The sequence below is a fragment of the Ascaphus truei genome, chromosome 5 (assembly GCF_040206685.1).
Source record: "Ascaphus truei isolate aAscTru1 chromosome 5, aAscTru1.hap1, whole genome shotgun sequence".
In the NCBI taxonomy this organism is placed as follows: domain Eukaryota; kingdom Metazoa; phylum Chordata; class Amphibia; order Anura; family Ascaphidae; genus Ascaphus; species Ascaphus truei.
In genome coordinates, this window is record NC_134487.1 from 294372551 (window position 1) to 294390685 (window position 18135).

The 18135-nt window shown below is 46.5% G+C and overlaps 2 protein-coding genes across 5 annotated transcripts in view; one reads left to right on the plus strand and one right to left on the minus strand.

Moving 5' to 3' along the window:
• The window catches only part of RIBC2 (RIB43A domain with coiled-coils 2), a 30377-nt gene extending 18705 nt beyond the window's left edge, over positions 1–11672 (minus strand). For all 4 annotated transcript variants that reach the window (XM_075602750.1, XM_075602749.1, XM_075602748.1 and 1 more), the window contains exons 1-4: positions 11524–11672; positions 10400–10545; positions 6030–6111; positions 5413–5757 (exon numbers count right to left, since the gene is read on the minus strand). In XM_075602750.1, coding sequence (XP_075458865.1) covers positions 5413–5757; positions 6030–6111; positions 10400–10516 — 544 coding nt within the window. In that variant the 5' untranslated portion in view covers positions 10517–10545; positions 11524–11672. The remainder of the gene's footprint in view (positions 1–5412; positions 5758–6029; positions 6112–10399; positions 10546–11523) is intronic.
• Positions 11673–11724: 52 nt separating this feature from the next.
• Positions 11725–18135, plus strand: part of SMC1B (structural maintenance of chromosomes 1B) — a 40674-nt gene continuing 34263 nt past the window's right edge. The window contains exon 1 of the mRNA XM_075602745.1: positions 11725–12025. Within this exon, the coding sequence (XP_075458860.1) occupies positions 11917–12025 (109 nt within the window). The 5' untranslated portion in view covers positions 11725–11916. The remainder of the gene's footprint in view (positions 12026–18135) is intronic.

Here is an 18135-nt window from a genome sequence, read left to right on the forward strand (position 1 = left end):
AATTTGGATAAAGGATTCATCCGCAACTCTACCTCCCCTGCCGGGGCTGACTTCTTCTTTGTGAAGAAGAAGGATGGATCACTTAGGTCGTGCATTGACTTCGGCGGACTCAGTAAGATCACGGTGAAGAACCGGTATCCCCTTCCGCTTATCTCGGAACTGTTCGATCGTCTCCAGGGGGCCTCTATCTTCTCAAAGCTCGACTTAAGAGGTGCCTATAATCTCATTCGCATAAGGGAGGGGGACGAGTGGAAAACAGCTTTTAAGACACGATCAGGACATTATGAATATCCCTTTGGTTTATGCAACGCTCCTGCCGTTTTTCCAAGAGTTCATGAACGACATCTTCCGCGATGTATTAGGAACATTTGTCATAGTCTATCTGGATGACATTCTTATTTTCTCTAAAAACCTGGAGGAACACATTCAACATACCAAACTAGTGCTTTCTAGGCTCCGTTCTAATCGCCTATATGCCAAGATGGAGAAGTGTTTGTTCCACCAGATCTCTACTGCCTTCTTAGGCTATATCATCTCCAGCCAAGGCTTCTCTATGGATCCAGAAAAACTGAAAGCTGTTCTCGATTGGCCGCTGCCTAATTCACTCAAGGCTGTGCAGCGTTTTCTCGGCTTTGCCAACTATTACAGGAAATTCATCAAAAAAAATTCTTCTATTGCTCTTCCCATCACCGCATTGACCAAGAAGGGCGCCGATACCACTTCCTGGTCCCCGGAGGCTATTCTTGCTTTTGAGGTACTCAAGAAGTCTTTTGTTTCCGCACCCATCCTACGCCATTCGGACACCTCCCTCCCCTTCACTTTGGAGGTCGACGCCTCGGACGTAGGAGCTGGCGCAGTTCTTTCCCAAAGGACTTCTCCCCAAGAGAAACTCCACCCCTGTGGTTTTTTTTCGCAGAAATTTTCATCTGCCGAAAGGAATTATGATGTTGGTAATCGTGAACTTTTGGCCATAAAACTGGCTCTTCAAGAATGGAGGCACCTTTTGGAGGTTTCCAAGGAACCAGTTGCTATCCTCACTGACCACAAAAATTTGTGACCAAAGATGAACAAAGATATTCTCGACTTTACTTCTGCCTATCCTGTATGTGCCCAGAGTAAAACACTCCATCACAAACCTTCGGGACTTCTCTTACCTCTTCCCATTCTGGAACAACCGTGGAAGCATATATCGATGGATTTCATTGTCGAGTTGCCCAATTCCAAAGGTAAGAACACCATTCTGGTCGTAGTGGACATTCCAAAGGAAAGAACACCATTCTGGTCGTAGTGGACAGGTTCTCTAAACATTCACACTTTATTCCCCTCAAGGGTCTCCCTAATTCTGCCACTTTGGCTGATGTCTTTTCCAAAGAAATTTTCAGGTTACATGGCGTTCCTATTTCTATTGTCTCTGACCGTGGATCTCAATTCATCTCTAAATTTTGGCGGGCATTTTCCCAGAGACTCGGAATCTCTCTCTTGTTTTCCTCAGGATACCATCCTCAAACCAATGGTCAAACCGGAAGGATGAATCAAACTCTAGAACAATATCTAAGATGCTTCATATCTGACTCACAGGACAACTGGGTGGACCTTTTGCCATGGGCCGAATTTGCTATCAATTCTCTCAAAAACGAGTCTACTCAAGAGTCTCCCTTTTTTATTAACTTCGGTTTCCACCCCAGTAGCCTTCCTCTCTCGCCTTCTCCTTCGGGCGTTCCTGCGGCCGACTCTCATGTTGCTAATCTACAGGAATCTTGAAAAAAATCCTCAAAACTCTACAATCTGCGGTTGCCAAACAAAAGACCAAGGCGGATCGCCATCCTGGGCCTTCTTTCAAACCTGGTGACAGGGTGTGGTTATCCTCAAAGAATATCAGGCTTAAAACGCCATCACCTAAATTATCTCTGAGATTCCTGGGCCCATTCAAAATCTTAGAGAAGATTAATCCAGTATATACTTTGACAAAGGGCTTAGCTGAAACGTGTCAGAGTGGGTGGTTGCTATGTTGTTGGTGTCTCACCTAGTCGCAGAGGGGGGAGAGGGAGGGAAGGGAGGGGGAGAGAGAGCACAGGGAGGGAAGGGAGGAGGAGAGAGAGCACAGGGGGTGCGGGAGAGAGAGCGCAGTGGGGCGCGGGAGAGCGCTGGGGGGAGAGAGAGCGCAGGGGCGGCGGGAGAGAGAGCACATTGGGAGAGAGCGCAGGAGGGGCGGGAGGGAGAGAGCGCAGGAGGGGCGGGAGAGAGCACAGGAGGGGCGGGAGAGAGAGAGCGCAGGCGGGGCGGGAGAGAGCGCGGGGGTGGGGTGGGAGGGAGAGAGCGCGGGGGGGGCGGGACGGAGAGAGCGCAGGAGGGGCAGGAGAGAGCAATGGGGGGGGGAGAGAAAGATAGAGAGAGGGGAGGGAGGGGAAGATAGAGAGAGGGGAGAGAGGGGAGAGAGAGAGGAGAGAGAGAGGAGAGATAGGGGAGATAGATAGGGGCGATAGAGATAGAGGAGATAGAGATAGGGGAGATAGAGATAGGGGAGATAGAGATAGGGGAGATAGAGATAGGGGAGATAGAGATAGGGGAGATAGAGATAGGGGAGATAGAGATAGGGGAGATAGAGATAGGGGAGATAGGCTGTAGTTTTAGGAGGCAAGAGAGAGAGAGGGGGGAGTGTACGGGGGAAAGAGAGAGTGGGGGAAGAGTGTAAAGGGGAGAGAGGTAGGGGAGAAGAGTCTAAGGGAGCAAGAGAGAGGGGGAGAATGCAAGGGGGGGAGAGTGCAAGGAGAGAAGAGATGGGTTAGAGTGAGGGAGAAGAGGGAGGAGAAAAAAAGAGAGGGGGAGAGTGAGGGGAAAAGAGAGAGGGTAGAGAGCATGTAAGGGGGAGAGCCCGTAAGAGGGGAGAGCATATGGGGGAGGGAGAGAGGGTAAGGGGGAGGGAAGAGAGAGATGGACGAACGAGGGAGAGTTGGATGGTGGGAGGAGGGAGGGAGAAAGGGCTGGGGTTCCCCAGAATTTCACAATCTATTTCTAGGGTTTCTTAACAAAAAAAAAAGAAGGTTGAAAAACATTGGCCTACTATTTTGCAGACACAGTCCCTGCCCATATGAGCTCACAATCTATCATTTGGAGATAACGTGACTTGCCCAAGGTCACAAGGCGCCGACACTGGGATTTGAACCCCAGCTTGAAAAAGTCAGTGTCTTTGTTATAAGAGTCCGTTGCCTTTACACATTGAGCCGCTCCTACAGCAAGGTTAGAAGTATAGTGAGAAGCATGTGCAGAAAAGGAGGTATGAATAACTGAGGAGAATACAGAAAATATATGAATATAGTACTAGAAAGTCTTGTAAAATGACTAAAGCCTGCAAGGAGTCTGTAAAAATCTGAATTACACTTTCCAAGTGAAACATGGATATTTATTACATTTTCTCAATGAGCCAGTAACTACCCTAAACCTATTTGAAATGCAGCCCTATGCCATATCATTGATCCCATTTAACTTCAGTATCAAGAAATTATACAAACCAATAGATGTAGTAGTTCTGACTCTGATACGATACATATCTACATTTTGGATGAATAAAAGAATTGGAAAATATAACGTTCCTGTATTATGACTGTAGCCCTTTTTCTGAACCCTCCCAAAGGAACTACTGGTCGCTGTACAACACCTGCGGCTCCAGGAGATCTGAGCCTCCGCTAGCTGGGAGCCTGGGGTAACAATCATACACTTACTTAGCGCAGCGCCTCCACTTACCCAGGATCCCCGTGATGTGAGATTCCCCTGGGCAAGAAATACATACACACACACATGTAATGCAAACAACTTTACTGTATTAACGATAATGCATGGCAACCTTATCACTCTACAATGCAACAGGTAACCTTAGTGGCCCAGCCACTCTCATCAGGAGTAACGTCTCCGTCCCCTCACCGCGTTCCCCACACACCGTGTCCATGTATGATACTATATGGTATAGGCTCAGTCTTGTAACCACTCGCTCAGTGTTCCTACAAAGAGTTTAGCCTAAGGCGGGATCAGCGCCTGATGACCGGTGTTGGTGCACGTGATGATATAGTACCTTCCGAGCACTCCAGTGCTCGGATCTGCAACTGCTTCACAAAGGATCCGTCGAGTTCCGGCCCGACATCCAGGATCCACCGTCCGGGAAGACCCCACCAAGATGGCCTCTGCAGCCGCAACGAAGAGCAGCGCCCAACCTTCTGCACGGGTGCGCAGCGTCAATGGAGTCCCTATCTGACTCCGTGAACTAACGTGACACTCGCTATACTATAGGCCGTCCCTACAGCACAGCAACCTTGAATGGCTTTAGGGGAAACTCCTAGGGCCTGCGGGGTAGCCTATCCTATGCAGGTGGGTCACTGACCCCCTGCACCCACACTACCTCTCCCGTACCCACCCGGGTCCCCTCTGGCTAACTTCTCCCTAACCTCTGCAGCAAACACACTGCACACACACTCAACCTGCAGCAACCCACTGCTCTGCACACACTGTGCCTACATGTCAGCGCTCACAGCACGTGACACTGACAAGACTGCACCCTCACACACCTAAGGGCAGAGTCCCTAACCTGTGGACCCTCCCTCAGTACCTACCCCCTTCCCTGGTGGGGATTGAGGCCTGCCTGGGATCTGGGGAATTACCTTACCTGGTGCAGGAGCCACTTGCTCCCTACCCCCTTCCTCCCCCTTCCTGCTCCCAGCTACAACTCCCAAACGTGGACCCCGCAACATTGTAGCCTTCCTCCACAGGAGAAGCTGCAAAACCCTATTTGCTGGCTGGCTGCACGTGATGTGGGTGAAAGGGCAATCCCCAGAGGCTGCTGGGAATTGTAGTCCACTCAGGACCTCTTTAGAATTGGGACCGCGTGCGCTACCCTTACTGCGCCTGCGCGACCAATGCACACGCTCGCGCAACCTGTCATGGCGGCCCCCGCAGAGACTCCGGGGACTCGGAGCGCTCCCTGCTCCGGCCCCCACCTTTGCGTTGTGCCAGCGGGTCCGTCGCTGCCTCCGGCGGCACCCGCGATCGCTCGGCACGCTACAGAGGGGGTCTCTGGAGGCAAAATAAGACCGGGGCTACATGACATTTCAACAGGAATTTGCTGGGCTTTTAAGATGTAGACCACATTTCTCCAACATCAGAGAAAGATTATGAGTCTGTGTCATATTTCTGAACTGGGTTAGGTAAGTACAAAACAAAGTATGACCATTAAATCAGAACAATCACCAGATCAAAATGCTATGGACTGGTCAAAATTCAGAAGTGGAGCAACAATCAGGTCATTAGAACATGTTATTGGCAGTTCCATTGCCAAAATAATACCCCACAAGAGAATGTCTGCATAAAATAGGATTAGTGCAGCTGTACTATTCACTTCCCTTAAACAATATACCCAATTCGTACCTGCCAACTTCTTGTCCTCTAATGATTTTGCCCATTCTTGCTGCTGCTGCAGAGACCATTCTCGTAACTGCTCCTGTTGATATTTCTTTCGGTTTTCTAGTTTTAAATCTTCTCCCATCAGCTGCTGAACACCAGAAATGGTGCAACGCGGGTCATTATCCGACAGACGTGCAGGAAGGTCTTTCTTCAAGGCCTCAGGGTCATATATATCAAATTCCCGACTGTCTTCTCTCTTTTGGAAGCAGTGTCGAAACTCACTGATGGCTTTGTTTAGGTTTCTGATATCCTCCTGTTGTCGCTCATCCAGTAAACAGGCAATTTTGTCATTTTGGACCATTTGTGCACCTTAAAGTGAATAATGAAAGCAAATATATCACCTCAATTTATATTACATCAATTTATAAGCTCGTTCCATTTTGCACAAGTTGTACATCTGGATGAACAATGCCTGCACGCCATATCAAAAATATTGCAAAGCTTGCAAAAAACAAATAACATTTAGTTTAGTTTTTATACAGTTCTAATTTTTGTTCTAGAATTAGTAAAAGAAAAATTGGACAACTCAAACTTTTATCTCTGAATATTCTTATCTAATAAAAGACAAAAGTATCACAAACCATATGCGTCTTGTCTTTTTCTTTCAATTTCCGCCTGAATTTTCTTATCATGCACTTGAACATCCAATGCATTAACGTCAACCTAATAAAAGCAATTTAATTTTTTTTTATTATTATTATTTTTAATAGGTGCTTGTTAAATTATTCATACAATAATAACACACATATAAAGTGGAAATATATTGTCAGGAAGCTTACACAGCTATCTACATCTTACGAAAATCTGGGCCTAGTTGACAAGTGCAGTATAGATTGTATGAGACTACTTATTTAAATTCTTGCAGTGCTTGTAATTTCTATATTGATACAAAAAAAATGAAAATATAATATATATATGTGTTTCATGCAATAATAATCCTACTATTGTGACAGATTTATAGTCAGTGGTCTCTGTTAAAATGACATGTCCATCTTAAAGCAGATATATATACACACACACACACACACACACACACACACACACACACACACTAAATTGGAAACGGAAGGTCTCTGGTTTTGTTGATATAAAGACTTCCATACCCGAGGGTATTTAAAAAAATGGCTGCCAGAAACTATATTGCCATTAAATTAACCAGTAACACCATGCAGGTGGCATACTGTACATACAGTATATTTCTGGGGGGAAAATTCTACTCTTTTCATTGAACTTCCCTTAATTTTGCTTATTCACCCTGATCACATACCTCCTACTGCAAACATCCATTTGTTGCCTAATTTGGTGAAATATTGGCAAAAAAAAAAGCTTTCTTTGTGGGCATCTTAAAAAAAAAAAAGCACACTGTAACTTAATGAAACTTTAATTAGTTTTGATACATGGGACTGTATCTTTAAACACTGTAGTTCTGAAAAGTGTTGTATTCAGCTGCAGGGCAGTCAAGAAATGAAGGTACTACCGTGCTCTTCTATTAGTTTTTCAAAGAAACACTAATTGGAAAAAAAAGTCCAAGTAGGAGGGTCAGAGGATTATTGTAGATACATTTAAAATATTTTACAATTATTCTACATAGGTTATTGCATACATTTAAAACATCTGCACCATATATATTAGCATGAAATTACCTTAAAGCTACAGTTCAAGCTGCCGTTTTTGAAATATATATATATTTTTTCCCGTTAAATATGTGCATCAATACAATCTGCACACTGACAAGTGATTAGCTAAGCTGCAGATCGATCCGTTCTCATGTAGTTGATCGCTTATTTAATTCAGTTCTTACACAGCTGTAACGGTTTTTCTGGACCAGTCGGACCCACCCAATCTCACATTGGCCCCTGTGGTCTAACCAGTCCCCATTACATGGATGTGTCTGGTGGTGCACCTGTTGGCTACAGGACTCCTGAGTCTCCCGCATGATGTTAGTGGGGATATCAGCAAGACAGGCAGCTGAGGTAGTGTGCTTGAGTCCTACCTATATCCAGTGCAGCGCCTCCACCTCATCAGGATCTCTGCATCCGCAGGGAGATGGGTCTGATGAGGAACTCATCTGTGGTGCCTCCTTGTGTGCAAGAACTTCACTCCCACACAGCAAGGGTTTGTTGAACTTGGGCATCTTTGTTTGCATAATAGGCAGACTGCCCCTCACAGCAGTCGTCCTAGCCGCTCATTCTTTACAGCGCATCCCTTTAGAAGGTTCCTCCTCTCCTAATAGAGTTGTTCTCCACCTCTCCCCTTAGGCCTCGGCCATGTTAGTTGCTTGCCGGCGGAAGCGCGCTGAGGCGCGAACCCGCTCAGCACTGAGCCCCTACAGCCGCAATTAGAGCGGCTTTAGTAGGGGCTCACCTGCGCTTCCGCGCGCTTGCGGAAGCGCAGGTCTTAGGGGAATTTAAAATTCCCCCGCTTGCCGGCGAGACAGGCCGGTCACGTGAGCGGTTCGCCCAATGAGGGCGAACCAGCTCCGTGACGTCACTGGCCCGCCCCCGGCCAGTGACGCGCCCGCCCCCGGCAGGCCCGCTGACGGCACGTGCGGTAAGCAACCGCAAGGCCAGGGAAAGCACCCGCTTTCCCTGAGCCTCAGCGCGCCTCAGCGAGCAAGCAGGGAGCATGGACTCAGCCTAAGGCCCGGGCCATAGAGGGGTGAGGAGATCCGAGCCGCGCTGACGCTGAGGCTCGCCTGCTGAAATCTCCGCGATTTCATGCCCATACAGGCGAGCCAGCGGGCGCGATCGGAGCCGGCGGGAGGTGGTTGGAGGCGGGGCAGTGACGTCGCTGGGCCAATCGCCCGCGACGCACTGACGTCGACGTCACGGCGCCGACATCACAGCGCCGTAACGTTGACACTGCTGTGCTGTGATTGGAGGTTTTATACACATGTAGGATATTGCTTGAACTGCTGCTTTAAATGTGAATATCAGTGTGAAAAAAAAAATCACACAAAGCTGCTTGAGCAACTACATTGAAATTGCCAGGATCACCCCAAGGGAAGTAGACGGTCTGGGTTTGGTCCACGGGCCACATATTGAAGACCACTGATCTACTATGGGTATACTCAGAAATATAAACACCGTTCAATGAAATTGTGATCTTATCATGTAATTATCTGCTAACCACTCACTTGACCTACTGTCATAAGCAAGACATTATATTGAGTTTAATAATGAATGTGTTGATACAAGTAATTCCTAAACTATGTGTGATTTCAGGTTTTTTTTAAATATATTTATAACAATGCTTTGTAAATAGTTTTTGTTGTGGTCATTGATACATCCTGCACAGTAATCTTATTAAGGGGATGGGACACATTATCACTAAATAAGCCTACAAGTCAATACTAATGTCAGAAAGCTGTTGTCTGGTGCCCTCTTTTGGTCCCTTCCGGGTATAGTATGTTATTACAAATAAAAAACCTTTTCATCCTCTCTCAAATGTGCACTTTAGGCAAGATCTTAATAAGGGCACCATAGTGGTTTTAAAGCACACACACACACACACACACACACAACACACACACACGCCTCAGTGAATCCCACACAGAAGAGAAAATAAGCCACACAATTAATTTCAAGATACTATTGGGATGTTTTAGGAAATTGCATGCCACATACAGACTTAGAACTAGCTTTAAAGGGTGCGAGTGGTGACCGGGAGATCCAGAAATGCAGGCAAGGGAGAAGATGTAGCAGGTCCGGACCCATAGAACTCTGTCGACTGTATGTGTTCCTCTCTCCTCATTGGTAGGAAAGAGGAACACATACAGTCGACAGAGTTCTATGGGTCCGGACCTGCTACATCTTCTCCAATGCTTGTATTTCCGGATCTCCCGGTCACCACTCGCACTCTTTAAAGCTAGTTTTAAGTCTTATATTATAATGTTTCTATTAATTGTAATGTTATGTATGGTCCTGTCGTGGGACATTTTTAATACAATCCATATACTGCATCTCAGTGCGCTTTCTGCTTCTTCCCTTTTGTGCTGCATTGTGAGCTCCCTCAGGGGTGTGGGGGGCGCATGTTAAAGGAGATTGTGGAGTTTTCCTGTGGCGGCTGCACGAGATCTGCAGTTCAGCACAGATACATGGGACAGCGCGAGAGAGCGAAAATCCGTGTTTATTGCCACATACAGACATTAGGGGGAAATCACTGCATTTGTTTGGAACTATAAGTGTAAAAAAAACTTTCCCTTAAAAAATAAAAGTAAATACCAACCTTTCATGTGGGTCAGAAAGTTTGGTACATGACAGCGGATGAGGAAGAGTGAATTTATGTTTATGCATCAAAAAAGCAGAACATCCCTGCAGACAAATTGGAATTTACCTTTACAGATGTAGTGATGTCCTTGCAATACACGTATTAACCCCATTGGTGCTAGAGGCGTCAGCAACATGTTGTTTGGCAATGCGTTGCCGGCCCCTCTGGCAACGAATGGATTAAAGCAATACAAGGGATGGACTATGTCTTTTTCTTTTCTAGAAACACAAACACACACATATATATTTTTATTTATTTTTTATCTTTTATTGACTAGCACTGAAGTATGATTGAAGTTTAGGCTGCGGCCACGCTACCACTGAGCGCGCTCATGCTTGAGGGCGGTGACGGCACCAACTCTCTAAGCATGAGCGCAGGCTGTCCTGCATAATTTTGTAAGTGCGATCGAGGGGCTTGGATCGGGGCTATTTCTGTGTGTAATGTGTGTGTGTTTGTGTGTGTGCATTTAATGCTGCTGAGCGCGCTTCAAAATCAGCGCGCTTTGTCTCCCCAAGGAACGGGCTTGGGAGAGCGTCCGCGCCCGTGGACGAGTGTACGCCGCGTGAGCGTGGCCGTGCAGATTCACTGGAGAAAAATGCGGCAAGCGCGCTCAGCGGCAGCGTAGATGCAGCCTTACAGCGCACCCCACAGCCCCAAACCCGCAGAATAAATGCAGCCTCACCCCGATGCTTCTCACGTTGCTGTTGAAAATCCTGCTCTGCCGCTGCAGCTCTGCGTTTTTCCTCTTCTCCCGGAGAGCAGCCTCGTTCAGATCCACTGGCAGGTCCAGCTTGTACATGGCTCCGGCGGGAAGTCAACTTAATGCCCCTGAGAGAGAGAAGTTAAAGGGAGGGAAGGATATTTATGGCTTCAGTGCAAACCCTCCAACATCGTGTGGGTATAAAATAGGCATCACTGTTGTTCTACTAGTGCTGGACGGAGGTAATTCCAAGCAATCCCTATGGAAGTCTCACAACCTACAGCAGCGGTGCACAAACTTTTTGAGCTGCGGCCCCCTTCCTGGGAGCCGCAGCGTTCGCGCCCCCCCTATACCTATGTCTCTGTGTCAAATGACATAGCGGGTCTTGTAACGTCCCATGACCCCCGCGGCATTTGACCCCGCGTTGCCATGGCAACGCGTCGTCGAAGACCTGGCTGGCAGCAGGTGAGTTATAGAGGCCTCACACCTCGCACGGCATGTGGGGAAGCACACGGGGCCTCTGTAACGCCCACGCACCCCACTTTCTACCCCCTTTGTATCTAAAGCCCTCTCCCGCCTTAAACCTTTTTCACTGACTGCCCCGCACCTCTGGAATGCCCTTCCCCTCAGTACCCGACTAGCACCCTCTCTATCCACCTTTAAGACCCACCTTAAGACACACTTGCTTAAAGAAGCATATGAATAGCACAGTGGATATTCTGAACCCATGATACATAAAGCTTGGCCCCCTGCAGACGCACTTACCAGAACTCCCTCCTACTGTCTCTGTACGTTCTCCCTACCTACCAATTAGACTGTAAGCTCCTCGGGGCAAGGACTCCTCTTCCTTAATGTTACTTTTATGTCTGAAGCACTTATTCCCATGATCTGTTATTTATATTATCTGTTATTTATTTGATTACCACATGTATTACTGCTGTGAAGCGCTATGTACATTAATGGCACTATATAAATAAAGACATACAATACAATACTAGAAATTCTCCCGCGCCCCCCAGTTTGCGCATCGCATCTTACCCCACGCACAAAGCATTCTGTGGAATAGGTACAGGTCATTTTAAAGGAGCCCAACACATGCAAGGTACCTGCTAAATAGGTGCAGATTGCGGTTATGTCGGTGCAGACTTTCCCCTTGCAGTGATGAGGAGCGGCCTACAAAGGACAGCCTGAGCCTCGCGTCGCCCCTGGCGATGTCAACACTACCGTTGCTAGGAGAGCAGCTCTCCTCACTCTCTATGCTCTCGCGAGATTTTCCGCGGCTTATTAGTGCGTTTTGATTCCCGGCCGGTGAGGTCGCGTGACGTCACCGCCCACCTGACTGTGGCGGGAAACGGGCGTGTGGCGCAGCAGAAAATAAACTCGAAGGTCGCCGAGTTTCCCGCGTCGGTTTAAGCCGGAGAAAGCCTTGTGATATTCACTGCACAATAACAATAATTAACAAAACCAACACTAAAAGATACACTTTCAGGGGGGGGGACATGGGGTTCTTAAAGGAGTTGGTGCTGGAGGACTTTAAGTCCTGGCGGGGGCGGCAGCTCATAGGCCCCTTCAAAAAGTTCAACTGCGTGATCGGTCCCAACGGCTCAGGTAAAGCCCACCCAGCCCGGGCGGGGATACCGGCCTCATCACAGAGATCATATGTGTGACACGGGGGGGGGGGGGTCTGAGTCTCCCTGTGCTAGGATTGGGTTAAAACTGAGGATACTATTATAAAGTATGATAATTGAGGGTTGTGTTTATAAAAAAAAAAAGGGAAATATACCCTAGAATTGTTTTCTTTCATTGATTTAAATGGGTTTGGGGGCTTCTGTTTTGCAGCAAAGGATTATATTCGTAGTATATACAGTATGCCCATGTCCTACCTACAATATAGCTGGACCTAAACATAATGTAGGTTCTCCACACCGTTATTTTATTGTCCCCATGGCTTCTTTATTAACCGGTGGCATTTACTTAAGTATACACCGGGGGTGGTCAACTCCAGTCTTCTAAAGCCCACCAGCAGGGCAGGTTTTCAGGATATCCCCGCTTCAGCACAGATCTTTGTCTTTGACCACCACCTGTGCTGAAGCAGGGATATCCTGAAAAAACCTGCCCTGTAAGTGGCTCTTGAGGACTAGAGTTGACCGCCCCTGGTGTATGGAATAAAACAAGTGCAGAAATGCTTCCTGAGTCAGGCCTCGTCCAGGGAGATTAAGGCCGAGCTCAGACTGGCTGCTACGTCCGCTTGCGTGCGCGCCGCCGCCGCGCACTCCTGCAGCCCAGCAATCTGCTCAAACTGCAGGAGTTGCATCGCAGCGTTGGGGGCGTGACGAACACGTCACAGAGCTGTTTCGCCTTTATTGGCTGAACTAGCTGACGCGACTGCAGCCCCAAATTTCAATTTGGGTTGTGGCGGCAAAATGTTGCAGCGTCAACGCTGTAGTTTGCCGCCACAAGCAGTTTCTAGTGTGACAGCTGTCATCCGCTAGCCTCAAAAAGTGCCGCACGCACGTCGCGTAGCATCCTGTCTGATCTGGGCCTTAGGGGGAGAACTATTTATATTGACGTCCTGCCTTTTAAGGGGATTTTTATCAGACAGAAAGTAGGAAATTAACACTTTTTTTCGGACTGGGATATCGCCTGTGTGATTACTATAAGTGCACGCAACAGCGGCAATGCATTTGTTTTGACTGAGACATTTGTGAGGCTGACATAACATAACGGATGACCCTGCTATCACTTTGCATAGGAGGGAGCATCATGAAGAAACCTATGAGGCGTTGAAACTATGAACCCTATGATATCTATGAGGAACTCTCGTAGGTTGGGGATACATAAAAAAGTGACCCTAATTAAGGGGGATCCTTTGCTTCCACTGAGCAAGAGGGTGTAGGCATAAACTTTTACTTTTCAGTCGCTGATTATCATCAATATCAGACTTCCACGAAGTCAAACTGTCTAGAAACCAATACTTTTCCTTTTAAAATGTCTCAATTTATTTTTAATCCAGAAAAACAAAATCTCTGATTCTTGAGTTCTCTGGTCTTGATCAATGTACAGTAAGGATGCGCTTATAGTGCCGGCGACGTCGCGTCAAAACAAATGCATTGCCGCCGTCGCGTGCGCTTATAGTAAGCGCGGCGCTACGGCTTGGTCGCAATCTCTGGAAGTCATCTCAATTTGATTTTTCCAGCGACCGCAGCCTGATGTCGCGTTGCCGTCACTATAAGCGTAGCCTAAGGCCGCACTTATAGTGCCCGGGACGGGTGACGTCGCTGTCGCCGCTAGCGAAAGTTATATTTCACTTTGCGGCGGAGGCGTGGGCGTACTGACATTTGATTGGTTCAGGGGCTGCCACATGAGGCGACAGCCCTAGAAAAATCAAATATTGCCAGCTACCAAAATTCGAGACAAAACGTTGCATTGTCGCAGTCGCACTTACTATAAGCGCACGCGGCAGCAATGCATTTGTTTTTGGGCGACGTCGCCCGTCGCGGGCACTATTCGCACGGCCTTATGCAGTTTTTGTGTGGAAGTCCCCCGTCCTGCCTTTCAATATGAGGTTGTAGGAAGTGGATACAAACTCACACTTTTGTGCCTGAGTTTGAGGCATCTATTTGCAGATAAGCTCTTGATCCACCTTCGTTTTCAGCTGGGTCCATTCCTGAAGGGGTTACACATGTTATGCCTGCCTGTGGTCTGGATTTAAGAGTTACCACATGTGTAGTATCCTCTGGCGAGGAAACAAAAATACCTTCCTGTATTTGATTTATATGAGTAAGCCACTAAATGTTTTAACATGGCCAGAGAGTAGGAGGCTACACACATTCTTTGTGATTGTATGAAGGGTAGAACCACTTAGTGTTGCCATTTCCCCTGCTTTGAACCAATTAATCTTTTTATTCCATATATCTGAAGCCTATAGGGTTCCCTTGTCTGTTTGAATGCTGTTGGTGCTGGGAGAGTGTTCCATAAATCCATAGGAACACCTTAAAATGGGATATTTAGCTGCTCATTGGGGTCCGGTGCTACATCATGGAGACCTGCTCCAGATACAAAGTCCTTTGTCTAAATGTTAGGAACAAAATGGACAAGCAGTCTGCAAAATAAATACAAGATAAGTTTATCTAGTTGACTAAGGGCCGTTCTATAGTGTGCGTGAACGCAAATTCTTTTCTTCATCCTCTCCCCTGTCGGCCGGTTCCACGCTCGGTGCCGTGTGCGCGCGTGCGCTGCACCATTATAGAAAGGCTGACTTAACTTCAGCCAACAAAAACTACAGCGCACGGTGTAGCGAGCGCACGCAGTATAGAACCGGCCTAAGAAGATTCTGTATAAGCAAGTTTGTTTTTATTTTATTGAGTGCTTGTCTTTCCCCAAAAGGTAGAGTAGAGGGACCTTTGTATCTTGTGAAATACTTTGCCTATATAGCTTTAGATTAACACTACAAGTACTGACATTTCATTCAATGAAAATATGCTAGCTATCCCATGGACAGCTCATTTTGCAGTGAAATTAGATGATATTCTGCCTGATATATATTACCTTTGTCTGCATTTCTGTACACTGTAATTTTGCTAGCAGTAGATTGTTGAATTATGAAAAGGTTATGTTAAAGAAACACGGTCCCTCCAAGTGTCAAAAGAACGTTTGAAGTGCATAATTAAATCGCAAATCAAATCCCCACTACTTGTGGCTATATATTCTTAGGCAACGCTTATAGTGCCGGCGACGCGACGTCAGGCTACGATCGCTGGAAAAATCAAATTGAGATGACTTCCAGCGATCGTGACCAAGCCGCCACGTTGCGATTAATATAAGCGCACGCAACAGCGGCAATGCATTTGTTTTGGCGCGACGTTGCCGTCTTGGGCACTATAAGCACAGCCTTAAACTGCATGTCCTGTGGAACGCCTCATTCCAACTTTTGTTTGTTTTGTTAGTCACAGTAGCTAGAAAGAACATTTCAGACCAGTGACCCCCAAACTCCCTTAATTCCTGAGGACTGACTGATGGCAATACGACAATAAGAGAGAAGAGCGGTTCAGTGAGTAAAGACACTGACTCTGGCACTGAGTTTGAATTCCCGGTGTCGGCTCCTTGTGAACTTGGGCAAGTCACTTTATCTCCCTGTGCCTCGGGCACCAAAAAACAGATTGTAAATTCTATCGGACTGTGTCTGCAAAAATGTCACTAAAGCGCTACGTCAAAACTAGCAGCACTATACAAGAACAAATAATAATAAAATTATTTCCATCAAGTGTCCATTATTGCGCAATTCTAACCCCATACATAAAGATAATGCACACTTGTAAAAGACCCCATAAAATGCCACTGTACAACTCTTATTTCGCTAAAACTTGCCATATTTGTCAAGCAAAACACATACTGTATCCTGAAAGTGTTTGTAGATCAAATGTTTTGTGTGACCAAGTGAGTAATGACACGAGTCATTAAAGTTGGGAAACCTACTGTAGTTCAAATGCTGTTGTCTCCTTGAGCAAGTTACCTTATTTCCCTGTAGGCACCAAACAGGTGGTAAACTTGTCAGGGATGGGCAAAATTCTATGTTCAGCGCTATAACGCATGTGCTATGTTATAGTTGTGAAGCGCTTTCCGTCCCAATGGGAGAAAAGTGCTATGTGAAAGTTGTACATTTTTTGCATGATTGTACAGACATAATACAAAAGAAAGCCGATATTTAACCTTGTGCATGCCAGCGGTCTTGTTCTTGTTGGTCATGTGATCTCCAAAGCTATAAGTGGAGGGGGCTCCTCTTCCGTTTGGGGAAAAAAATCAGGTTTTATGAAACCCTAGAAAATTAACAATTGCCTATGATGTACCTGGTACGCTGAACCACAGGGCTCTGCAACTGGTTTTCCACATGGCAGCACCAGAAACAATTTAGGTGTACAAGGGATACAAGAATATTATAATATCATCTTGGATACGTTTAAAGACTTACAAATGATTATACTTAAAATTTTTGCAAGCATTTATAACATCTGTACCATTTATATTTACATTAGCGTAGTCTACAAGTGAGTTTGTTAAAAAAAAAAAAGTGCTTTGCTGCCTAAGGCCAAGCTCATGGTGGGGCCGTAGCTATGTGCACGCGCTTGCGTCCACACGCACTTCCAGGACTCTTACCTTATTGCCTATTGGAGTTCAAGTGCTTGCAGTGCTGCGTGCGTCGACGCTGCTACATTTTGCCGCCACAACTCAAATTTAGATTTGGGGCTGCAGTAGCGTGATGTCAGCGCCGCGTGAGCTGGTTCAGCCAATGAAGGCGAACCAGCTCAGTGACGTGTCTGTGGCGCGTTCACCACGCCCTCGATCGCCGTGACTGATCTCCTGCAGCTAGCGCACACATCGCTGGGGCTGCAGGGGTGCACACAACCATGAGCTCGGCCTAACTACAAGGCAATTAGCAGAAGCATACAATCCAGGGGCCACTTCAAGGCCCTCCACAGGCCACATTTTGGCCACAGGTTGCAAGTTGAAGAGCCTTGCCTTACCAGGTACATCATAAGGGAAGTGTAACGGTTAAAGCAATTCTATTCAGGTTGTACTTAATAGTTTGTGGCAAAACAAGAGTACTAAAACCAGCGCTAGACCAAATGTGAAACAGTGCAGTGCACAAAAAAGCAGCCTGGTGATTCTACTAGGGGAACTATCTCAAAAGTTACCCAAAAACAACATGAAAATACAAATATAGAAAGGAAACCTGGCGCATGTGTACATAAATAATGTGAATTAAACAAAATCAATGTGTATATTCCATAAAAGGATATGGGTAACTGAAATGAGTGGAGTCCTTTCTTCCAGACGTTGAATGCTTAATGAACAGAAAATGGACTCAGTTCTCAATGCACGTAGAAAAAAGTTTCTCCTTCGCAGCAATTATTGTCCTGTAGAGTGAGACATAAACCAGGGACAAAACATTGCGCAGTATTGTTTTTCAGCAATGAAGTCCTCCCTTATGCAACTCAAACAAATGCCCACTTACTAGAGTTAGGGTAGGCAGCATGCAATGGAGAGAAACTGTATATGTGGTCTTCTAGATCCAGGCTTTTTCAGGGTAACACGAACCCCACGTGGTATCCCCGATCTCGATGGGTACTAAAAGAGCCTAAGGAGACGCTGGCCTGGACACTCATCTGATCACCGGTCTAGGAATGGAGGTGGTGACGTCATCACGTTCGCGCCGGAACAACGCGAGGTACACGCGGTACCGGCAAGGACTACCAGAGACTGTGTTGCTGCTGGGTGGCCGGGTCGGGCACTTCTAATTTGATTTTAAACTCACGGTTCCTTGTGAGTATAATTCTGTTCTAGTTCTGGAGGAGTTATTAAAGTTTTTAGATATTGCGCAATCCTCTGTTTCTTTTTATCCCTTGTTGGAGATTACATACAGAAGACCTGGAACAGATTCAGGAGATATTTTCCTGAGAAGGAGGTTCTTTTAGTACCCATCGAGATCGGGATTCCACGTGGGTTTCGTGTTACCCTGAAACCGCCTTGATCTAGAAGACCACATATACAGTTTCTCTCCACTGCATGCTGCCTACCCTAACTCTAGTAAGTGGGCATTTGTTTGAGTTGCATATGGGAGGACTTCATTGCTGAAAAACAATACTGCGCAATGTTTTGTCCCTGGTTTATGTCTCGCTCTACAGGACAATAATTGCTGCGAAGGAGAAACTTTTTTCTAC